This window comes from Acinonyx jubatus, chromosome B1 (assembly GCF_027475565.1).
Source record: "Acinonyx jubatus isolate Ajub_Pintada_27869175 chromosome B1, VMU_Ajub_asm_v1.0, whole genome shotgun sequence".
In the NCBI taxonomy this organism is placed as follows: Eukaryota; Metazoa; Chordata; class Mammalia; order Carnivora; family Felidae; genus Acinonyx; species Acinonyx jubatus.
The window spans coordinates 131177359-131203447 of record NC_069382.1 but is presented as its reverse complement, the minus strand read 5'-3'; the positions used below and the strand labels follow the sequence as shown (position 1 = coordinate 131203447).

Genomic DNA, 26089 nt, shown 5'->3' with positions numbered 1-26089 from the left:
TGTGAGAAAGTGGTCTAGTTTCAATCTTCTGCATGTTGCTGTCCAGTTCTCCCAGCACCATTTGTTAAAGAGACTGTCTTTTTCTCCATTGGATGTTCTTTCCTGCTTTGTCAAAGATTAGTTTGCCATACGTTTGTGGGTCTAGTTCTGGGATTTCTATTCTATTCCATTGGTCTATGTGTCGGTTTTTGTGCCAATACCATGCTGTCTTGATGATGACAGCTTTGTAGTAGAGGCTAAAGTCTGGGATTGTGATGCCTCCCGCTTTGGTCTTCTTCAAAATTACTTTGGCTATTCGGGGCCTCTTGTGGTTCCATATGAATTTTAGAATCGCTTGTTCTAGTTTCGAGAAGAATGCTGGTGCAATTTTGATTGGGATTACATTGAATGTGTAGATAGCTTTGGGTAGTATTGACATTTGACAATGTTTATTCTTCCAATCCATGAGCACGGAATGTTTTTCCATTTCTTTATATCTTCTTCAATGTCCTTCATAAGCTTTCTATAGTTTTCAGCATACAGATCTTTTACATCTTTGGTTAGATTTATTCCTAGGTATTTTATGCTTCTTGGTGCAATTGTGAATGGGATCAGTTTCTTTATTTGTCTTTCTGTTGCTTCATTATTAGAGTGTAAGAATGCAACTGATTTTTGTACAGTGATTTTGTATCCTGCGACTTCGCTAAATTCATGTATCAGTTCTAGCAGACTTTTGGTGGAGTCTAGAGGATTTTCCATGTATAATATCATGTCATCTGCAAAAAGTGAAAGCTTAACTTCATCTTTGCCAATTTTGATGCCTTTGATTTCCTTTTGTTGTCTGATTGCTGATGCTAGAACTTCCAACACTATATTAAATGACAGCGGTGAGAGTGGGCATCCCTGTCGTGTTCCTGATCTCAGGGAAAAAGCTCTCAGTTTTTCCCCATTGAGGATGATGTTAGCTGTGGGCTTTTCATAAATGGCTTTTATGATCTTTAAATATGTTCCTTCTATCCCGACTTTCTCGAGGGTTTTTATTAAGAAACGTTGCTGAATTTTGTGAAATGCCTTTTCTGCATCGATTGACAGGATCATATGGTTCTTACCTTTTCTTTTATTAATGTGATGTATCACGTTGATTGATTTGTGAATGTTGAACCAGCCCTGCAGCCCAGGAATGAATCCCACTTGATCATGGTGAATAATTCTTTTTATATGCTGTTGAATTCGATTTGCTAGTATCTTATTGAGAATTTTTGCATCCATATTCATCAGGGATATTGGCCTGTAGTTCTCTTTTTTTACTGGGTCTCTGTCTGGTTTAGGAATCAAAGTAATACTGGCTTCATAGAATGAGTCTGGAAGTTTTCCTTCCCTTTCTATATTTTGGGATAGCTTGAGAAGGATAGGTATTAGCTCTGCTTTAAACATCTGGTAGAACTCCCCTGGGAAGCCATCTGGTCCTGGACTCTTATTTGTTGGGAGATTTTAGATGACTGATTCAATTTCTTCACTGGTTATGGGTCTGTTCAAGCTTTCTATTTCCTCCTGATTGAGTTTTGGAAGCGTGTGGGTGTTTAGGAATTTGTCCATTTCTTCCAGGTTGTCCAGTTTGTTGGCATATAATTTCATAGTATTCCCTGATAATTGCTTGTATCTCTGAGGGATTGATTGTAATAATTCCATTTTCATTCATGATTTTATCTGTTTGGATCATCTCCCTTTTCTTTTTGAGAAGCCTGGCTAGAGGTTTGTCAATTTTGTTTATTTTTTCAAAAAACCAACTCTTGGTTTCGTTGATCTGCTCTACAGTTTTTTTAGATTCTATATTGTTTATTTCTGCTCTGATCTTTATTATTTCTCTTCTTCTGCTGGGTTTAGGCTGTCTTTGCTGTTCTGCTTCTGTTTCCTTTAGGTGTGCTGTTAGATTTTGTATTTGGGATTTTCTTGTTTCTGGAGATAGGCCTGGATTGCAATGTATTTTCCTCTCAGGACTGCCTTCGCTGCATCCCAAAGCATTTGGATTGTTGTATTTTCATTTTCGTTTGTTTCCATATATTTTTTAATTTCTTCTCTAATTGCCTGGTTGACCCATTCATTCTTTAGTAGGGTGTTCTTTAACCTCCATGCTTTTGGAGGTTTTCCAGACTTTTTCCTGTGGTTGATTTCAAGTTTCATAGCATTGTGGTCTGAAAGTATGCATGGTATGATTTTAATTCTTGTAAACTTATGAAGGGCTGTTTTGTGACCCAGTATGTGATCTATCTTGGAGAATGTTCCATGTGCACTCGAGAAGAAAGTATATTCTGTTGCTGTGGGATGCAGAGTTCTAAATATATCTGTCAAGTCCATCTGATCCAATGTATCATTCAGGGCCCTTGTTTCTTTATTGACCGTGTGTCTAGATGATCTATCCATTTCTGTAAGTGGGGTGTTAAAGTCCCCTGCAATTACCACATTCTTATCAATAAGGTTGCTTATGTTTATGAGTAATTGTTTTATATATTTGGGGGCTCCAGTATTCGGCACATAGACATTTATAATTGTTAGCTCTTCCTGATGGATAGACCCTGTAATTATTATATAATGCCCTTCTTCATCTCTTGTTACAGCCTTTAATTTAAAGTCTAGTTTGTCTGATATAAGTATGGCTACTCCAGCTTTCTTTTGGCTTCCAGTAGCATGATAAATAGTTCTCCATCCCCTCACTCTCAATCTAAAGGTGTCCTCAGGTCTAAAATGAGTCTCTTGTAGACAGCAAATAGATGGGTCTTGTTTTTTTATCCATTCTGATACCCTGTGTCTTTTGGTTGGCGCATTTAGCCCATTTACATTCAGTGTTATTATAGAAAGATATGGGTTTAGAGTCATTGTGATGTCCATAGGTTTCATGCTTATAGCGATGTCTCTGGTACTTTGTCTCACAGGATCCCCCTTAGGATCTCTTGTAGGGCTGGTTTAGTGGTGACAAATTCCTTCAGTTTTTGTTTGTTTGGGAAGACCTTTATCTCTCCTTCTATTCTAAATGACAGACTGCTGGATAAAGGATTCTCGGCTGCATATTTTTTCTGTTCATCACATTGAAGATTTCCTGCCATTCCTTTCTGGCCTGCCAAGTTTCAGAAGAGAGATCGGTCACGAGTCTTATAGGTCTCCCTTTATAAGTTAGAGCACGTTTATCACTAGCTGCTTTCAGAATTTTCTCTTTATCCTTGTATTTTGCCAGTTTGACTATGATATGTCATGCAGAATATCAATTCAAGTTACATCTGAAGGGAGTTCTCTGTGCCTCTTGGATTTCAATGCCTTTTTCCTTCCCCAGTTCAGGGAAGTTCTCAGCTATTATTTCTTCAAGTACACCTTCAGCACCTTTCCCTCTCTCTTCCTCCTCTGGAATACCAATTATGCGTATATTATTTCTCTTTAGTGCATCACTTAGTTCTCTAATTTTCCCCTCATACTCCTGGTCTTTTTTATCTGTGTTTTTCTCAGCTTCTTCTTTTTCCATAATTTTATCTCCTAGTTCACCTATTCTCTCCTCTGCCTCTTCAATCCGAGTCATGGTTGTCTCCGTTTTATTTTGCAGCTCATTGATAGCATTTTTTAGCTCCTCCTGGCTGTTCCTTAGTTCCTTGATCTCTGTACCAATAGATTCTCTGCTGTCCTTTATACTGTTTTCAAGCCCAGCGATTAATTTTATGACTGTTATTCTAAATTCACTTTCCGTTATATTGTTTAAATCGTTTTTGATCAGTTCGTTAGCTGTTGTTATTTCCTGGACGTTTTTTTGAGGGGAATTCTTCCGTTTGGTCATTTTGGATAGTCCCTGGAGGGGGGCACTTCCCCTGTGCTGTCTTGAATAACTTGTGTTGGTGGGCGGGCCACAGTCAGACCTGATGTCTGCCCCCAGCCCACCGCTGGGGCCACAGTCAGACTGGTGTGTGCCTTCTCTTCCCCTCTCCTAGGGGCGGGATTCACTGTGGGGTGGCGTGGCCCGTCTGGGCTACTTGCACACTGCCAGGCTTGTGGTGCTGGGGATCTGGTGTATTAGCTGGGGTGGGTAGGCAAGGTGCACGGGGGCAGGAGGGGCAGGCTTAGCTCACTTTTCCTTAGGTGATCCACTTCAGGAGGGGCCCTGTGGCAGCGGGAGGGAGTCAGACCCGCTGCCGGAGGGGTGGCTCCGCAGAAGCACAGCGTTGGGTGTTTGCTCAGAGCAAGCAAATTCCCTGGCAGGAACTGGTTCCCTTTGGGATTTTGGCTGGGGGATGGGCGAGGGAGATGGTGCTGGCAAGCGCCTTTGTTCCCCGCCAAACTGAGCTCTGTCCTCCCGGGGCTCAGCAAGTCTCCTTCCCGTTGTCCTCCAGCCTTCCCGCTTTCTGAGCAGAGCTGTTAACTTATGACCTCCCAGATACTAAGTCCTGCTTGCTGTCGGAACACACTCCATCCGGCCCCTCTGCTTTTGCCAGCCAGACTCGGGGCTCTGCTTGGCCGGCGGGCCGCCCCTCTGCCCCAGCTCCCTCCCGCCAGTCCGTGGAGCGCGCACTGCCTCTCCACTCTTCCTACCCTCTTCCGTGGGCCTCTCATCTGCGCTTGGCTCCTGATACTCCGTTCTGCTAGTCTTCTGGCGGTTTTCTGGGTTATTTAGGCAGGTGTAGGTGGAATCTAAGTGATCAGCAGGACGCGCAGTGAGTCCAGCGTTGTCCTATGCCACTATCTTCCCAGGATCCCCCTGTTTGCCTTATTCTTTTCACTTTTTCACCTCAGTATAGGACTATCCTAGTCTACTTGTTTCTTCTTCCTTGTTCCTGATATCTTTTTTCTACCACATTACTCCATCTCAATATCTGAGAAATTGTATGTTTTCTAATAGAAGTATCTGTCACCATCTCTCTTGTTTGTAATTACCACACACTCCCTATTTAACATTGCCTTGTGAGTTGGCAACACATTCCTGATTATGAGAGATTGACTTGGAACCAGTACTGTGAGTATAGTATGAACAGCACTCCACCCCCTGGGTGGGGACCATGAATACCATTTTGCTTCCAACAGTTAAAACTCCTCTACATTCTGTATAAATACTGGAAAAGGACATGAAGAATAGATATAAGTAAGTCCTTCAAAGGTGACTGTGGTTAAATGTTACTATTTAAGGAGTTTTAAGTCAATCTACTATACATCAACCTTAAATATTGCTTAAAAGACAATATTGTGACCTCTGGTCTAGCCTAGTTTTGCTGTTCTGTGACTGCCTTGTGAATGCAGCTTAAACTCTGTGTTGTGCAACTAGAATATGTAAGCACTAAAGTATGTGAGCCTGTTCTTATTGAGGCACCTTAATGTTTCATTTTCATGAGAAGATTGAATTTGAAAGTTCATACATTTTTATAGTTGCATTTTAGAAAAGCAAGGGGATGGATTTATAAATATTACAGTTCACCATGTAGGATACTTCTAGTGACATGTTCTAAGGGAGAAATTTTTTTCAGAAATTATCTCTCCTCTAAAATCCAAACTGTTCAGTTTTTATTTCTTCACCTTATTTCCCTTTGAAAAGAAAAAAAGATATGATTGAGTTGTTATTTGGATTACTTCATGAACTAAAATAATTTAATATTCAGTTTCTGTTTCACTCATATCAGTTCCACAAAAGTAAATATGAATAATCAGGGATTTTAGGTGATATTGGTCAAATATCACATGTATTTCAGAATTGATAACTCTATTATTCTACCAAGATGCAAATATATTTTGTATCTCTGAAGAACACACTATTACAGACGGAATCAACATCTTAGCCAGAAAGAATAAAGTGCCTGCTATATTTCTAGGACTAAATTTTAAAGACATTTGTATTTTAGACCAGCATTGTCCAATAGAACTTCTTCAGTGGAGGAAATGTTCTATATCTACAAAGTCCCAACTCAGTAGTTACAAGCCACATGTGACAGTTGAGCACTTACATTGTGGTGGCTGGTGCAACTGAGGAACTGAATATTTTATTTACATTTACATAGCTACATATGGCTAGTGGCTGCCATATTAAAATAGTACAGCTTCAGACCATTCTCATATAAAGTTAGTCCAGTATAAAATACCAGTATTCAAATGAGAGAAGATTTGGTTTGAGAAATACTTGGGAAGGAGAATAGACAGTTTACTTCCGTTCTTTAGATTTATCCAAGTAGAAAGAATGAAATTGCATTTAAAACACTAAAGAAAGTGAATGGTGAAACAAATACAAACTTTCCAGTATCTATATTCATAGTAACATAATATTGATTTTGGAGTCTAAAGAAATCATAGGCTATTTTATCAGAAATTAGGGACCTAATTTAAATTGAACTGATACATAATTAACATATACCCAATTTGGCTTTGGCATAGATACCTGAGAAGCATGGATTTGATGTGTTTTAAGAAAGATTTAAGATGCATCATACTAGCAACGGTATCATAGCAATTTTTGAGACCTAGCAATTTAAATCTCTGAAATATTTCTTCATTCCATCCCAATCTCTCAATTCCTTGCTCCCATGGACTATGGAAATAGCTTTCTAAATTGCTATTTCAACTACCAGTTACGTCTTCCATTTTCCTGCAACACAAATCTGAATAATTTCTTCTCTGCCTCAGCCATGAGCTTGTCATCATCTGAACAGGGTAAAATTCTAGCTCCTTAGATCATGTCTCTCCAGTCTCATCCTTTAGCATTTCCCATCTCACACCCCACTCCAATACGTGGTGCATTCTCTCAGTCTGTCTCTCTGTCTTCCCCTCTTTTCCTCCCTCCAGCCAATTGTTGTCATTGCCAATTGTCATTTCCATGCCTTTATTCATACAGCTTTCTGCCTCAAGACTATCAAAGCTTTCAGGCATTTCTGGTTCAGGAAGCTTTCTCTCACCTTCCCAGTTTAGGATGATGGCCTCATTTTCATTGAAATTATTTGTTTTAAGGAGCTTGTTTCTCCTCCTATAGATATCAGAAATTTGACATAGTCTAATCCGTAACTGTATCCTTAGTATCTACCACTATATCCTACATGATACTGTTTATTAATCTAAACTGAGTATTGCAATGTAGCTATTAATATTAAATATTCGGCATGTGCTGTTTCGGATATGTGATACAACAGTATTCTCTGATGAATTATGCATAGTGAGCAGAAATCCTTCTTCTCCTGTGTTTTATCCAACTTCAAGAGAAGTCATAACCTGACCAACCAAGAGTAAAGGCAATCAATTTCCTTTAGAACTTTATACTGTTCATTTGAAAGATTTAGAATGGGCAATAAAGTCATAACACGGGATCCTGGAGGATGCTAGAGGAGTGGCATAGCCAACCCAGATGCAAGACACAGCCTACATTGGTGGCCACTACATTGCACAAGCCTCCTGTGAGGGAATGTGTTTTTACCATTCCTGCTTTGCACAAATTTTACATCTCTAAAGTAATTTATAATTCACAGAGCATTCTCCTATGTATCTTTCCTCAATTACATATGTTTATATTTGCATCAGTTCTGTTCCTCCTGTTGACAAAAATTTTTGACTTTGTCTAGCTCTCAATGGGTTTTAGAACATGGTTTGTTCATAGATCATGTAGTATGGTATATGAATACAGTGGACTCTAGTGAACATATAAAAGGTATAATCTTTAATCTCTGAAAATTACTCCCTTGAAAAGAAAGCATAAAGAAAAACATTTCATACATGAAAACATAGTATCATTATTTTGGTTTCTCTGTTTATTTGAAAACTGAAATATTTTGTCAGGGCTAATAATCTTAAAAATGCAGGGTTTGAAAAATTGTTATAATTCTTTAATTCCTGATGCTGCACTTGTCTGAGTCTCTCTTTCTGCATGTTACATGTCTGAGCTTGAATATGTGTCACTTGTAAATGATGTTTTTAGATTACAGTTTGTGCTGGTTTAGGTTCATTGTAATGTGAAGATTATAGATTTGAATGTTTCATCTGAAATAGCTTTATGTAAGCTCAGAATATTATGCAAATCATAATACCCTAAATATTAAAAGTATAGTGTTCATGATCATGTCCCACAACTTTATATGTTTAAAGTACTAAGTGTGAAAATGAAATTTTAACTGAAGTGTTAAGTATTGGTGCAGATTGGAACTCTTAGTTGTCAAGAACTTATGGCTAAATGCTCTAGCCTATTGAAAAGCTGCTCTTCATTGGTACTATATAAGTAGAGTCAATAGGATATTAGAGTTGGAGTGAATTTTGTTTAAAGGATCAGATTACAGGGGCGCTGAGTGGCTCAGTTGGTTAAGCATCCAGCTTCGGCTCATGTTATGATCTCATGGTTCATTGGTTCAAGCCCCATGTCAGGCTCTTGAGTTGACAGCCTGGAGCCTTCAGATTCTGTGTCTCCCTCTCTGTCTCTCTGTCCTTCCCCCACTTGTGCATACATGTTCTCTCTCTGTCTCTCTATCAAACATAAATAAACATTAAAAAACTTTTTTAAATAAAAAAAAATCAGATTTCAGCTAAAGAATAATAAAATATTTGTCAGATTTTCATATCTTATATTCTTACAAGAAATAGTATACTCTTAATTATGGTAAAACAGTACTAGAAACTAAAAGATGTCTTCAATTGTCAGAGTATGTATGATTACTGAATCTCTATAACTAGACCTCTCTCCAAATGTTAATTCATTAAGTCATCCTTCTGTAGACCCTATTCTTCTCATCCTCTCACCACTGTTCTACTAAATGTAGGTTCTTTCCTAAAACTTCATTTTCCACATCTAAAAACTAAGTACTCATAGGGAATCAAAGAGAAGGAAATCAGTAAAATGTGGAATAATCATGACCCTAAATGGACCCTGGTACACTGATTTGTTCAGTATAGGTTTCATTTAAATGTTTACTGAGAAATTTGCAAACCAACAAATTAATCTAATTTTTATCCCACAAAAGCCAAATATAGTTCTGCAATTATAATGGTGAAGGCTTAAACTTTTGCTACATATTTCAGTGAAAGTGGCCATATGTGCATTTTATAAAATGCCTATTTGGTTTTCTTAATTTAAATTTTAGTTAACATACAGTGCAATATTGGTTTCAGTAGAATTCAGTCATTCATCACTTACATACAACACCCAGTGCCCATCACAAGTACCCTCCTTAATGCCCATCACCCATGTAGCCCCCCTGTCACCCACCTCCCTCCATCAAGTTTGTTCACTATTGTTAAGAGTCTCTCATGGTTTGTTTCCCTATCTCCTCTTTCCATCCCCCACCTTCCCAGTCATCTATTTTGTTTCTTAAATTCCACATATGAGTAAAATCATATGGTATTTGTCTTCTTCTGATTGGCTTATCCCACTTAGCATAATACATTCTAGCTCCATCCACATCATTGCAAATGGGAAGATTTCATTGTTTTTGATGGCTGAGTAAGATTCCATTGTGTGTGGGTGTGTGTACGTGTGTGTGTGTGTGTGTGTGTGTGTGTGTGTGTGTGTGTGTACATGACATCTTCTTTATCCATTCATCAATTGGTGGACATTTGGGCTCTTTCCATAGTTTGGCTATTGTTGATAGTGCTGCTATCATGTACCCCTATATGTTGATAGGGTGCATGTACCCCTTCAAATCTGTATTTTTGTATACTTTAAGTAAATAACTAATAGTGCAATTGCTGGATTGTTCTATTTTTAGTTATTTGAGGAACCTCCATACTCTTCCTAAGAGCGGCTGCACCAGTTTGCATTCCCACCAACAGTGCAAGAGCGTTCCTCTTTCTCTGCATCCTCACCAATATCTGTTGTTTCTTGTGTTGTTAATTTTAGCCATTCTGACAAGTGTGAGGTGGTATCTCATCGTAGTTTTGATTTGTATTTCCCTGATGATGAGTGATGTTGAGCATCTTTTCATGTGTCTGTTAGCCATCTGAATGTCTTGAATATTCTTAATAGGTCCATTGCACATCATTCAAGAATGTTGGCATTCATAAAACTTTGTAGTATACTATATAAATACTGAGGAGCATTTCTTTGTTTAAAAACATAGTCTGACACTTCTTAATTAAAATAACAATTACCAGGTTGTATTGATCTGGGTATGTGATGATTTATTATACTCTCTGTTTTTGTGTCTGTGTAGAAGTTTTCACAATAAAAAAGCTGGGTTTTTTTTCTTTTTTAATCACTCAGTTAATACCACATTCCTGGGATCTAGGACAAATCTAAAGTGCTTAAATTATACATTTAAATGTAGATAGAAAACATGTCTGTGGTATCTGGATCCTTCAAAAAGAAAGTTGTCAATAATGTTAGGACACCTCATGGATAATTAGGGATTAACCTTCTTCTGCAGATCAGAATAGAGGACAAAAGCTGCTCTGGAACTAGTTAGTGTCTACTGGATGCCTTCAAGTAGGTTGTCTCAGAAAGCCAAGCCATGTTCCTATCAGATCATGTGATTTGTAAGCATGCAAAATGTGCCTCTCCATATACACCAATGCAAGATATACTCTTGGTAAAGAATATGTTTGTAATAATTTATGTTTGTAGTGAATTTTATAATAATTCCTGAAATGATTGAATTTATTATTCAATTCAGAAATAGAAAGCCTATATTTACAAAGGCTAGCCTTTCTCATAAGCATGACTGAGTAGTGAATGTTGCCTGGAACTTTAATCTGGCCATGCCATTACATGAAAGGAACATGGCTAGCAGCATTATAAAAGATACATTCCAGAATGAGAAGCTTACAAAAGAGATTCCTACACTCTAATTAACATAGGCTCCCCATTCCTACCCCAGTCCTAGAAGAAAACAAGGAAGTCTTCCCATCCCCTAGTAGTGCTGCAAAACTAGCCATCGATCGCATGTTTCTGAAGTGCTAGTGCCCCATTACTATAAAGCAATAAAGGATCATAAGGCAGTGCCCACCCTCCCCTGAATGTGTGGTGCTGATAACATTTGCAGACCAATACCTCATCAAGGGGAAATGATTTGTTGTTATACTTTTAGGAGGGGATAATCAACGTTGTATTAATTTGTCTCACACAAGGAACCCAAGAATTATAAAAAGGAAAAGGAATATGGACACATGAAATAATATAAGAACAATTATAAAGCACCACCAAAGAATGGAAATTTTAATGAAGATGTATTTGCTGTCCTACAGCCACTTGGCAGAAATAGTTATAAAACAATAAATTCATTCAATGTGGGGTATGAAATTGTTATTGTATGGCATAACATCTAAGTGACTGAAGTTCTCTATCTACTAAGTAGGCATATTGCAACTTCGTATCTTTCTTTGTAAAGTAAAAACAGTATTGCCTCTGTACTTTTGAGTCCACTCCTTGCCCTTGTTCGTTCTATCTACTGTGCTGTGTACATCGCAATGCCAGGTTTGTAATTTGTTCAAGTTACCTTGGAAAAATCCCTCAGTAGTTTAACATGGGGACTCTATAACAATACAACAAAAAGTTTGTTAGTGCCCCTTGAAAATAGCAGTTCTTCTTAAGTAACCATTTAACTATGTTCATTACATTTAAATAGAATTAAACAAAACCATTGTTTGATGTCTTCTACAATCTTTTCAAATCACATTTATCTTAAACCAGAGGAGTTTTTTAAAAATTATCTTATTTACTGTAAGACTTCCTTGTGGTAGAATGGAATCATTTTTTAGAAGCACTGGTAAATATTTGGATTTTCAACCCTAAAACCCTTTCCACTAATTATAGTATTATTTAATACTCATTTTCAGTGTGTATAAAGCTAAACAAAGTAGGGGTCTTCTATATTATGCCTACTGTTCCAGGTAAACATTGGCACAAGACAGTGTGCAACTTCATCTCCATCAAGCCCACGGCCATTTTTACTTCTACTCCTCTCACTTCTTTAAAGTTTTGCCTCAGCATGACCTCCCGATCCTGCCAGCACATCATTTCCGTCCTGGTTCTGTGATGCCATTTGACTATTTCATTCATTTATCCATCTCTTTTTCCTTCAACAATCTCTAGTGAACACCTTGCAGCACAGGAATAATTCATTCTGCAAAGTTCCTGTTCTCAAGCTTGCAAACTAGTAAAAAAAGAATCCCTCACATGTCTCCATTGCGTGCTGTCACACATCCCATGTCTCCCCTCAGTTCCAGGAGTTTCCCATGGTTTTCCTTCTCTACTGCCAAGAAAAAGCCACAAAACCATTCTGATTGGTTCCAATAAAATTCATGCATTCTAGCCTAATCTATACTCTCATGGCTACATAAAGGGTGTCATGTGGTTTTTACTGACTCTTATCAGTAAATTCTTCATAGCAGAATTTCTTTACTCTTCTGAAGCTCCCGGCCACTGATTCCCAGGAGTAATGCACTTTTTCATTACCAGGAGTAAGGCAACTTCTGATATGAGTATCCTGGATTCCTTCTATATTTTCACTCTTTCCCTGTTCATCATTTCTTTCTCTTATGAAGAAAAGGTTCTTCCTCCTTGCCAAACTGACCATCCATGTATGTTGGGGTGTTTTTCCATTTCCTGTCTCCTTCAGCACATTTTTTCATCAATTTTCCCCACTATCATTTGCAATTTCAGTCTTTCCCAATCTGCAGACTTATTATCCACTGATTAACATCGTGCTCAGACGTTCCAATCTGCCACAAAGATTCAGATAACTCATTCAGTCAATTTTTTTTTTTACATTGAGTTTTTAAAGCCCTATTTAAATGTATTTTTGTATGTTTTGGGGAGTGGGTGGAGAGAGGTTTGTAGTTTCCATCTAATTCTAACAAGTGTATCTGTGACTTCACAATATGAAGAGCCACTGCTATAAATGTAGTCAGAGACCAGGTTGTTAAAGGCTTTGAATATCAAGCTAAGGAGTTTATAAACTGTATTTTGAAACTTTAAGAGATGATAGCAATATGCCCAGATTTTTATTTCTGGAAAGTTCACTCTCTGTAATGTGAATCATAATATGAAATGGGTAAGATTGCAGAAGAGGGAATCTAGGATACATGAAGTAGTCTAGACATGAGATGAACAGTGATCTATGACTGTGAGTACGAAGAAGAGAAATGAATTAGAAACATTTAGAAGATAGAATTTTTATTTTAATGTGGTCCTACCCACCTTATACAGGGCACACACTGCACAACCCCACAAAGTACCCCCCCCCCCACACACACACACACTCCCAATGCTTATTCATCTCATTCTGGTAGATCTAAACATCGTGTCTTCAATTAAGTATTTTTGTCCTTAAACATTTTAAATTATTTGAGCTTGGGACTGTGTCTTTGGGTTTTCTATTCCTTTATAGCATGTAACACAGAGAATTACATATAGTGACCTTTCAAAAACTGCTTAATGATGATGTTTATATAACATCCACTGTGTTCTAAGAGCTTTGCATATATCACTTCATCTGATGCAACAACACTACTAGGTGTACACTATTATTATACCCCCTTTTCAGCTGAAGATGAGTCACAGGAAGCTTCAGTTACCTTCTTAAGGTGTCACACACCTGGCAAGTAGTGAGCTGAGATTCAAACCCAGGCAATCTGGTGTCAGAGTCCAGGTTCTTAACCAGTATGCTAACCTGCCTCAAAATTGGAATCACGTTGTTTGAGTATCATCCAGCAATTGGTAAATTTAAAGCAATACATAAAATGTTCTAGTCTCATAAGAGTAAATGTAATATCTGATTTGTGTGGAACAGAAATGGATTTGCTTTCTAATGTTTTTCTTTTAATTCTTTTAGAACCAATTCGAAGATATAAAACTTACCACAGTGATATCTTTAGTACTTCCAGTGAAAGTCCATCTATTATTTCCTCTGAATCAGATTTCCGACAAGGTGAGAGGCATCTGAATAACCAAAATGTTTTTAAGAATCCATGAATTTTCAGGGGCACCTGGGTGGCTCAGTCAGTTGAGCGTACGACTTTGGCTCAGGTCATGCATGATCTTGCAGTCCGTGAGTTCGAGCCCAGCGTTGGGCTCTGTGCTGACAGCTCAGAGCCTGGAGCCTGTTTCAGATTTTGTATCTCCCTCTCTCTGACCCTCCCCTGTTCATGCTCTGTCTCTCTGTGTCTCAAAAATAAATAAACGTTAAAAAAAAATTATTCTTCTTTTTCAGTAGTTCGTCTTATTCAGTAGTGTTAAGATATAAGGTACCAAAAGAATAATTTTATATGAAATTTAAAAATTATAAAAAGCTGCCAGTTACTCATTTTAACAGTATTATAGGAACTTAATAGCAGTTTCATCAAATAACAATATAGTCATTTTCATAATAGGAAATAATTCACTGTCTTCAAAAATAACTTACCTCTGAAGAGTTTAATGACATTATATCATTAATTTGGTGGTATGAATATAATTTGTAAAAATTATCTTACGTATCTGCTCAGTGTTTTAGTTTTAAATAAGTTACTTTATATTTTTATTACCTGTGTTATTTTTTTTCATTCTTTAGTACGAAAAAGTGAAGCTTCAAAAAGGTTTGAGTCCAACAGTGGTCTCCCAGGGCTGGATGAAACCCCAGGTCAAGGCCCATCACAGAGACCAAGGTATGTGATAGGAAAAATAGTAATATATTTCCAGTGACACGTGGGTTTTTTTTCTTTATTAGAATCAAGGAGAATTTTTGAAAATTATCCTTTTTTCTCTATTTTCTCCATTTTCCCTTTCCCTCCTCTTTTTAATTCTTGGAAATTCATTTAATTATGTGAAAGACATTGTAGTAATTTGAGTTGTTGCATCTTTTAAAATGAGAATTGGCTCTGATTATTTATAGTCTGTGTTTGAAATTAAAATTGTTAATATGAATATAAAATCATTTATTAACAGGAAGTTCAGAAGGCATGGCATTAAGCATCTGTGAGAAGATAGTAAACCTTGATTTCTAAGACAATAATTTCTCTTTTGAAAGGTTGAATAGGCTCCACAAGCAGATTTTCAGGGAGTATTATTTGTTGAATGAATAATGAATAGGTTACTACTAAATAACCTATTATGTAAAAAGTTAATTATTCACTACATATTTACTGGCTTACAAGAGGTTAACTTGTGTTTTTTTTGTTTTTGTTTTTGTTTTTAACTTGTGTTTTTTTTTAAGTCCAGTTTGGGCTGTTTAGAGTTCATTTTCATACTGAAATGGTCGACTTTCTAATAAGGTGTTAGGTATTATTTATGTGTTGGGCTTAGGATGGTAGTATCATAGCTGTATATTGATTTACTTTGTTTAAAGCAAAAAGTATCAAACCAGTAGTGAATATATTGCTGTGTATCCTTTTCACATGTGCACAGTTCCCTTACATGAATAAAGCATATTGTTAATGTCAAACATTGACTTGAAATTTATAAAAAGGTTGCTTTAGAATTTACTTAGAAACCATGCAAATCCTTTTAAATTTGATATCTGTTTGTTTAGTTCAAGTGCCGCCATATACAAAAGAATCATTTGGAGATTAACAGAAACTTGCCCGTAAGTTAATTAATTCTGGTAGACACTGTTTCACACCCGTAAACTATTAATAGACCAGGTAACCCTAGCCATGTGATTAAAGCAGACAATTTACCTAGGGTTTAGAATCCAAGCAATTAATTACATTGCACTAAAGTAATTCCTTTCAGCATTCCATTTTTTATTAAATTTATGTCTTTTTCTCTTCTCTCTTATGCTTTTTTAAGATAATCTATGATACTTTATTTACTTTGAGGAAAGCTCTAATAAGTATTCATTTACCTAAAGCTGTGTTATATTTGCGTAATAGAATTTTATATTAATAAGACCCCATTGTGGTGAGACCCTGACTTAGTAATTTTGAACAAAGAGGTAAGAGACAAAAAGATTTATGTTTGGTATTATACATTTTCTTAAAGACACAAAAGCATTTGGAGATGAACAGCAGTAAGAAGCAAATATTGAAATGCACTAAGCTCTATGATGAATTGAGGGAGTGACTCCTATCTATATATTTAATTTGGAGAAAATTTATATTAATAGTATGATGCCCTTTAGGTTGATGAAAAGCATGAGTAAAGATAACAACTGGAGAATTATTAAGCTTATGATTTAAAAATTAATTGATTTTATAGTTCATTTGTTAGTTATTTAAAAATATATTCCTCCAAATAAAATTAAGTCATTTTGTGAGCCTTATTTCAATTTTCTTCGTGAGTTACCTCAAAAGATTATGAAAGAACCTTAGTTCTGACTGATTTTATTTTTAGGGGATGTTAATTTTAAGACCACTTTAGCTTATAAAATTGTGTTCTAATGATAAACTATCTTTTAGTTCATACTTTAAGAGGAGAAAAAAACTCCATGTAACATCCATAGCATCTCCATTAGATGAAAACATAATAAAAAATATTTCAAGAAGTAGATTGTTAAGTCTGTATATATTAAACTTGATGTAATATGCTAAACTCAACTTCTTTTAGACAAGTCTCACCCTCTTTTTCTGCCCACAGGAAAACACATTAACTAAAATACTCTAAATTCCTTATTCAAGCACAGAATTTTCTGAATGTATACAAAGGTTTCTGATAACATCCTTAGCATGCTGGCACACAATTAGGAGGTCCTGTTTTGTTCTTTAGGTCATATATTTGTGAGATCTATAAATAGTGTTGTATTTTGACATGTTGCATGCTTCTTTATAAAAATTTCCATTCCCTTTAGCTAGAATTAAATGGAAAAACAGATCCAGGCAGTCTATTGATTTGTATCGTAAAGGGTGGGGGGAAATTAACAGGAAACTATGAGTCAGATGCAGCAGAATGAGTAATTTTTTGATTCTGAGTTATCAAAAGTGTCTTTCAGTGACCAAAAAGGATATTCAAAGCTATTTTCCAAAGAACATCTCTAAGTGTTTTCTTTGTTAACTTACAAAGTTCAGTTTATACGTAGTACAATTCCCATGGCTTCTGAACCTATTGCTTGACAAGGTAGCCTGTTTTTCTGACTTAAAACAACCTGTTTATTCATTCCTAAATGATCCAGATTTTCTTAGTTTTGTTCTTTTGTTTGCTTTGTCTTTATTTTTGTTTTATTTTGGGTTTTTTGTTGTTTTTGGTTTTGGTTTTTTTTTTTTTTTGGTCTCAAACTTTTTAGCCTTTATAGGAACTTCAACCAGATACTGTGTTGAGAGAGATTAAATGATAATTAGTCATTTTGGCTACCTGTTTGTGGCTGTGGTATAAAATAATTTGAACAAAAAGGCCAATATGGTTGATGAAAATAACAGGTGTGAGTTAAAATGTCTAGATTCAAATTCTTATTATTATACTTAACCCCCTTAAGTGAGAGAGCCATAATATTATATTCTGTCATTTGCTCAAGAAATGATTCCTGTGAACCTACCATGTACTGGCAACTGTTAGGTACTGGAGATAAAGCCATGAATGAGACCATAAAAAAAAAAAAATCAGATAATGATGGTGCTTTGAAGAAAAATAAAGCATGCTAAGGGGATAGAGAGTGCACATAGAAGGAAACCATAAACAAAATGAAAAGTCAACCTATTGAATGAGAGAAAATATTTATATGAAAATATCTGATAAGGGATCATAGCTAAAATATAAAGAAATTATACAACTCAACCCTCCCCCCTCAAAAAAGCCAAATAATCCAATTTAAAAACCACAGTGCATATCATCTCATACCTGTTAGAATGGCTAAAATCAAAAAGATAAGAAACAAGCATTGGCGAGGATATAGAGAAAAAGGAATCCTCAGGCACAGTTGCTAAGAATGTAAAATGGTGCAACCACTGTGGAAAACAGTGTGAAGGTTCCTCAAAAAATTAAAAAGGAACTATCATATGATTCAATAATTCCACTAGTGGATATGTACCTAAAGAAAATTAAAATATCAAATTTAAAAACATATATGCACCTATATGTTTATTGCAACATTATTTATAATAGCCAAGATGGAAGCAACCCAAGTGCCCATCAGTAGATGAATAGGTAAAGAAAACACGGACACTCTCTCTCTCTCTCTATCTCTCATACACACACACACACACACACACACACACACACACACACACAATGAAATATTACCCAGCCATAAAAGAGAATGAGATCTTGCCATTTGCGACAACATGGATGGACCTAGAGGGTATTATGCTGAGTGAAATAAGAGAAAGACAGATACCATATGATTTCACTTATATATGGAATCTAAAAATCAAAACAAATGAACAAACACAAACAGACTTACTAATCAACAAGCTGTTAATTGCCAAAGTGGGAAGGGATGAAGGAGGATTAGATAAAGAGGATTAAAAGGTATGGTCTTCCAGTTATAAAATAAATAAGTCACAGAAAGGAAAAATACAGCATTGGGAATATACTTAGGAATATTGTAATAATGTTGTATGGTGATGACACTTAATGTGGTAAGATTGAATAATATAGAATTGTCACATCACCATGTTGTTCACCTGAAACTAATAAACCACTGTATATCAACTACACTTTTATAATTTAAAAAATTGTTTAAGGGAGAGCAGATACATGCAAGCAGGGGAGGGGCAAAGGGAGGAAGAAAGAGAATTTTAAGCAGGCTCCAACACCCAGCATGAGCCTGACACGTGGGGCTCCATCTCACAACCATGAGATCATGACCTCTGCCGAAATCAACAGTTGAATGCTTAACCACTGAGCCACCCAGGTGCCCCAATAATAAAATTTTTTTCTCATTAAAAAATTCATTAAAAAAAAAAAAAAAAGAAAGAAGGCAGGCTAAAAGGATAGAGAGTGCAGGGGTGTGATGTCCAAGTTCTATTTTACGTAGGTTGAGCAATTAGAGAAGTCCTCTCCAAAGGGTTACATTTGAAGAGAAAACTATTTTAAGGGACAGTGTGAACTATGCAGATATCAGGAGGCAGAGGGTTCCTTCCAGACAAAAGAAATTACAAAAGTAGAGGCCTTGAGGAAGCAGAGGTATGGGAGATGTGTTGCATGTTAGACTATTAGAGGAATACAGGAAGGACAGTGTGGGTGCAGCAGGATGAGTGAAGGGGGCAGAGTGGGTGGTAACCAGGACCCAAATCATGTCAGACCTCAGAAATTTAGGTGAATACTTTAGATGTTATTCTAAGTTTAATGGGATGCCATTGGATGGCTTGAAAACCTAGATCTAATTTACATTTTAATGGGATTACTCTGTTTTGTTCTGTGAAGAACAGATTAGAGCAAGAGACCAATTAGGCAGTGATAGTAGTAGTACATTTGGATGGATACAGCACAGACTAGTATGTTGGTGATAGAGAAGACTCAGATATAGATATTTTCAAGGTTCTGCCTACAGGATTTGCTACTCAATTGGACATGGGATTTGCAAGATAGAGGAATCAAGAATGATTCCCAGTTGTGTTGTAAGCAACCAGTTTGAAAAAAGGTTCAACATGGGGGAAAAAATATCAAGAATCTGGTTCGAGACATATTAACCTAAGGATGGATATTAACATCCAAGTAAAACACTCACGTAGGCAAATAGAATTAGAATTCAGAGGAGAGACTGGGTTATAGGAAAATGTAAAGTAATTAAGGCCATGTAATTAGATGAGATCAGGTAGGTATGGAGTATATATGGAGACTTGGAAAATCTGGAGGGCTGAGGGCTGTTGTAGTCTAACACTAGATTATAAACGAGGGAGGAGCCAGCAAAAGAGACTAAGGAGGAAGAGCCACTGAAGTAGAAGGAGAATAAAAAGAGCATGGACTTCCCAATGGGAAATGTTTTAAGAATTGGAAGGACTAAGCAACTATATCTTTTGGCACTTAGAAGTCAAGTAAAATGAAAATTGATAACTATCTTTTGGCTTTGACAGCAGAGGTCAGTCATTTTTGTGAACAGCTTCGGTGGAATAGTAGGGACTAAAACCATTGGTTTGAGCCTAAGAGACTGGGAGATGAAGTAGAGATAAAGCTTAAATAATTTGAAGAGATTTACTCTAAAAGACAGCAGGAAAAAAAATGGGATAGAGTCCAAAAGGGGTTGTAGAACCAAAGGAGGATTTTCTGTTCTGAGTAGGAAACAGTATATCATTTTTGTATACTAATGAAAATAACATAGTGTACAATGCATGTGAGGGGATAATTGCAGGAGCAAAGTCTTTGAGTAGGAGAGGGGGTGGAATTTTATGCACAGTGGAGGTATTGGGCCCATGTGAGTGTGCAGGAGATCCATCGTTGTAACAGAAGAGAAGGCAGAATATATGGACGTAGATGTGGAAAGTTTGGTGGTAGAAGGATGAGGAAGTTATTTCCTGATTGCTTCTTATTTCACCAAGACAACTGGGGAAAGGTCATCAGTAGAGAAGGAGAGAGTATTTGAGCTTTGAAAAGAAAAGGGAAGGAAGAAGATATAAAATAGTTCTCTAAGAAAATGAGTTACCAGGCAGTGCTGAGAGCCCAATGAGATCAGTCAGCATGGTTCTGCAGTTTCAGGAGAGTTGAGATTGTTTGCAAAGGGGTGATTTTAATAATGGGCTTTGGAATTCAAGCAGGATAAGGGCAAAGAGATAACAGAAAGTGATGGAGTCAATGAATTATTTGAAGAAGGGTATTCGAAGTAGTGAGCTAAAAAGAAAAAAAAGACAAAAAAAGAAGGGATTATATGGAGAGGCCATTGGAGGATAGAAATAGACAGTTATTGTTTATGGGCAGCATGACCATGGGAGTAGATGGCTGGCAGAAGTGGAGGAGGCCAGAGTGCTGGAGGACTTCTCAGTCTATGTGACACCACCTTAAATGATGACAGGAGCACTGGTGGAGAAGAGGACTGAGTCAGGCACTTAAATCTTTAATGAATAAGGGAGTGTTGATCAATAGGACAATAAATATCTACAGCAAAGCAGAGCAGTGGATTGAGTGATTTCATAGCATGTACTTCAGGGAGGCTGGGGGCTATTGTAGGTCAACAAGGGTCAGGAAGCTGATACAAGAATTAAGGGGAATCTCTATCCCATCTCCAGGCCCAGTGGTACATACAGGACTCTAAGAATAAAACAGCCCCATCTGAAGAGAATCGCAGTGGAAGCAGTGTTCAGAGGATGCTAGAATGTTCAGAGAAGAGGTGGAACATGTAGATCTATCCAGTGAAAATGGGACAGCATACTATATCGATACATTAAAAAAGTAGGATTGAAATGTTACTGCACGGGTTCTTCTGAGATGACAAAATAAAATCTGTGTAAATTCTTGATATCTTACTTAACATGTTTTTTTTTCTTGATTAGACTTAAAATAATTATTTTCTTCCCAACCCTTTTCTCTTTTCTATATAGTAGACAATATGAAACACCCCTTGAAGGCAACTTAATTAATCAAGAGATTATGCTAAAACGGCAAGAAGAAGAAATGATGCAGCTGCAAGCCAGAATGGCCCTTAGACAGTCTCGGTTGAGCCTGTATCCAGGAGACACAATCAAAGCCTCTATGCTTGACATCAGCAGGGATCCCTTAAGAGAAATGGCCCTTGAAACAGCCATGACCCAAAGAAAACTGAGGGTAAGTTAATTCTCAGATTACTGCATTTAAACTTGGTCTCACAGGCTCTTTAAAATTGAGAACAAACTGAGGGTTGATGGGGGGTGGGAGGGAGTGGTGGGTGGGTGATGGGTATTTAAGAGGGCATTTTTTGGGATGAGCACTGGGTGTTGTATGGAAATCAATTTGACAATAAATTTCATTTAAAAAAATAAAATTAAATAAAATTTAAAAATAAATAAATAAATAAAATTTATGGAAAAAAAATAAAAAAATAAACTTGGTCTCACAGGGAAATATTATGCAAAATACTTTTTAAATTCTATAGGTGTCCTAAAGTTGCCTGTAGATGAAATTGAAATCCCATATTCATCTATTAGTGTTAAATATCATATTGGTTGATATTAAATATTTAGCTGTTTTCATGATTTCATTTTTAGAATAACATTAAATGGATTTATAATAACTGTGTATTTTAAAAGTATATTCATGATCCTTAAAGTCACCTAGATTTATTCAGCAATGTAGGAGATTATCTTTTAATATTAAGAAATTTATTATCCCACAAACCAAGATCAGGAACAGAGAACTAAATGTTGGTTCAGAAGCTCAAGTTATCAAGTGCATTCAACCTTTCTGCTCTGCCATTTTCAGAATTTTGATAGCAATTTATTTTGTAGTCAAAAGATGACCACATTAGCTCCAAGTATCATATCTTTATATTACAATATTCAAAGACAAAAGGAACAAATCTGCATCTTGTATCAGTGGAGGATTTTTTAAATGTTCAGTTAGTTTATATTTTTCTTTCAACATATGTCCTATATAATTTTATAAACATAAGCTCAAAATGAACAATTCTCTCATGTAAAATATCTTGAACATTTAACATCTTCTATAATATTATTGTTAATGGTTGTAAAATACTCCATTATGTGCCTTTATCATATACGGTGATTTCTTCAATCAGTTTCCAGTTATTGGACATGAAAAATATTTCTAATTTGTTGTTGTTGCTATTGTAAGCAACGCTCTGATGAACATCCCTTTAGCTAAATCTTTGCACGTAATTTCCTCCAAATAGAATAGCCAAGTCAAAGGCCAACACCTTTTAGGACATTTGATATGTATTGTCGAATTGCCCCTCAAAATGTTTGTACCAATTTATGCTTCCTGTGATCATGCCTTTTCGCGATATTCTTACCTACTCTGGATACTGTCATTTTTTTATCATCATAAATTTGATAGGTGAGGCAGTATCTTTTTTTGTATTGTTCCTTCACAAATAACTCTTCAAACATGAAATAAATAGTAGTAAAAGTAATAAAATCTAGAGTGATTTTTTTTCTTTTTAGCTCTGCACAAAGTGTGTTACCCCATTCTGTTTTGTTTTTTGTTGCTTGTTTCAAAGAATTGTCTTAAAAGCACATTTGTATGCCCTAGAGTTGAGAGAATTCAAATTCCTGTCATAGTTTTCTAAGGAGAAGAAATAGTATTGGGTAAAAATTGCACTGAACCACACATTCAAAGACTTGGTTTCTATTGCTAATAATGCTGTTAAATGACTTTAGGTCAATTTTTAAACCAGTTTGTGCCTTACTCGTGCTAATTTTTAGAATGTGGAATTGGGTCATACTTTATAAGATATTGTCCAATTTTAAAGTTATTAGATTCTAATAAAACATAACTGAATTTATTTTAAGCTGAAAGGAAGAAACTCAATGAGGTCTCATCAATTTATGATTAGAACCAATACCTTTGTCAAAAGTAAGCACTAGGCAGAATATTGTACAATTTAGTTGGGTCTCCAATAATTAAAGGCATGCATAAAGCATAAAGAGCACATATATATATATGTGTGTGTGTGTGTGTGTGTGTGTGTGTGTGTGTATGCACAGTTCTAATGCACAACTGTGGCTCATTAGAGATTCATAAATGGTATTCTTTCCCTTTAATTTTTTTCTGTTACTTTTGGTGCAGACACACTTTAACTTGTTTATATACCGTTGCCTTAGTTGATCTGTATTAGATTCTGTGTTTCCCACGGCAGACCATTTTCATCTTTTCTGCTCTATTTCTATTCTCGTTTAAAATGTGGCCTACCAATTGGTTCGTTGAGTATTAACAGGCACTTAAAGTTTTACTTAAATGGTATCTGTCACATGTTCCACACTTGGTTAATTGGATAGAATTCCCACACCATGAAGCCAAAGAAGAAACCAAAAAAAAAAATTAAAAAAAAATAAAACTCTGGTAACCTTCATTAGTGCAAACACATGCATGTGCATTAACGCGAGCACACACGCATGCACACACACCACCTGTTGTCATTGGCCTCAAGATAGCCCTTGTCCATTTGGACATAAGCTTTCAGTCTATTCTGAATCCTGCTCCCATCTAGAGTTTAAGTTATTTCCTCAACCAGTTATCCACTCTTGGCAAAACTTCTAGATATACAAGAGGTAAAGGAAAAGACTAGATTAAAAAGCAGTAAATGCAGTGTGTGGACTCCACTTTTGTCTCCCCCATCTCCCCCATCTTCTGAGACAATGTTTTCTCACTAGAGGCAGCAGTTGGGGACAAAGACTGATGGCTTAACATCCCTAGTTGTCACTATTTAGAGAAAAAGAAAAAAGACACAGTGTCACATGTTCCAAAAACATGATTACAAATAGACATGTATATTTTGTAATTACAAAGTACATGTTGTCCTTTAACTGTGATTTGTTTTAGAACACCTTAAATATCACTCTCTAAAACAAATGAAACTGTGTTCAATCACTTGACACATTAGCAGTACTAAACCGAATCCTTATCATGAACTTGATAACTGTATTACATCGGTAATTAAGACTACCACTGTGTTTGAGCATCTGAGTTTATCTAAAGGCCAAAAAAAGAAAAAGTTATAAAACAGTATGAAGCAAGGCCTTACATTTGACATCACTGTCGAAGATGAAACTGAGGAAGAACTTCTGTTTATATTATTATTGTATTATTTTCCCTTTAAGGAAAGCACTAGAGTAAATGGTAAATACTGTTCATTCTACCTATGTGATTTGCAGAATTTCTTTGGCCCCGAGTTTGTGAAAATGACGATTGAACCCTTTATATCTTTGGATTTGCCACGATCTATCCTTGTAAGTAATAAAACCAATTTGTGTCACTCTTAGTATTTTCCGTAATGACTGTTTTAAAAAACAGTTAAAATTCTTATAATATTCATTTTAATAGATGTCCTTCCTTTTTTTTTTTTTTTTCAATTGTAGACCAAGAAAGGGAAGAATGAAGATAACCGAAGAAAAGTAAACATAATGCTTCTGAGTGGGCAGAGACTGGAACTGACTTGTGATACCAAAACTATATGTAAAGATGTGTTTGATATGGTTGTGGCCCACATTGGCTTAGTGGAACATCATTTGTTTGCTTTAGCTACCCTCAGAGGTACCAAGATATTTTAAGTTCAGGGTGTAGTATAGAAACTTGGCAACAAGCTGACTTCCATACCTGTTATTGCCCAACTTGTTTTGGGAAATATTAACTACATGAACATGTCAGCATTGAGAAGTAGGAGTTAGGAACTCCCCTCTCCTAATTAGGTTCACTGTTTTAATAGCTGTGTCTTGTAGCGTCTTCTATACCTGACCATGAAGATTTTCCTTTAGCTCTCACTATACAAAAGTGGATTTTAATTATTCTGTTTTGGGGACCATTATATATGTCAATTGCCTACATATGTACTCTAGAAATTAAGTATCCTGCTAATCTGAATTTGAATATATAGCAGGATCCTGTTTCTGAATCCCCACTCACATCAACTTCTTCAGCCTACTATCCAAAAAGAAATATACAGTGTCTTTTTTAAATGTTTTCAGTACATGACTGCAAATGAGTCATTTTACATATTTTTTAAGCTTTATGTGCACTGAACTTTGAAACATTCACAGTGGGCTCAGAGCACAGCTTCAGTAGAAACCACTCCTATTGGGTCGCCTGGGTGGCTCAGTCTTGAGCATCCAGCTTCAGCTCAGGTTGTGATCTCACAGTTCATGAGTTCAAGCCCCACAGTAGGGCTCGCTGCTATCAGTATGGAGCCTGCTTTGGATCCTCTGTCCCCGCGGCGCCCCCTCTGCTCCTCCCCTGCTTGCACTCTCTCTCTCTCAAAAAATAAAACATTTAGGGGTGCCTGGGTAGCTCATTCGGTTAAGCATCCAACTCTTGGTTTTGGCTCAGGTCATGATCTCCCAGTTTCATGGGTTCGAGCCCCTCATCCTGCTCTGCACTGATGGTGCAGAGCCTGCTTGGAATTCTCTCTCTCTCTCTCTCTCTCTCGCTCTCGCTCTTGCTCTCTCTGCCCCTCCCCCACTCACACTGTCTGTGTTTCTCAAAATAAATAAACTTAATTTTAAAAAAAATTTTTTTAAAAAAGAAAGCATTCCTATTTATCAGTTCGAATTTCCATAGCTGCTGCTTGCTTTGGAGTTGGGCTTTAATAAATGCTTCTTTAATAAATCATTATATTTATAAGTCACTCTGTAATATTTTAGATTCCTATTTACCTCAAAATTTCACTTAGCTTAGACAACAGAGTACTATAAATTA

The 26089-nt window shown here is 36.4% G+C and overlaps 1 protein-coding gene across 7 annotated transcripts in view; it reads left to right on the top strand.

Moving 5' to 3' along the window:
* Positions 1-26089, top strand: part of PTPN13 (protein tyrosine phosphatase non-receptor type 13) — a 223551-nt gene that overhangs the window by 123556 nt on the left and 73906 nt on the right. For all 7 annotated transcript variants that reach the window (XM_027060249.2, XM_027060259.2, XM_027060255.2 and 4 more), the window contains 5 exons: positions 13737-13832; positions 14454-14547; positions 21286-21508; positions 24553-24627; positions 24757-24931. In XM_027060249.2, coding sequence (XP_026916050.2) covers positions 13737-13832; positions 14454-14547; positions 21286-21508; positions 24553-24627; positions 24757-24931 — 663 coding nt within the window. The remainder of the gene's footprint in view (positions 1-13736; positions 13833-14453; positions 14548-21285; positions 21509-24552; positions 24628-24756; positions 24932-26089) is intronic.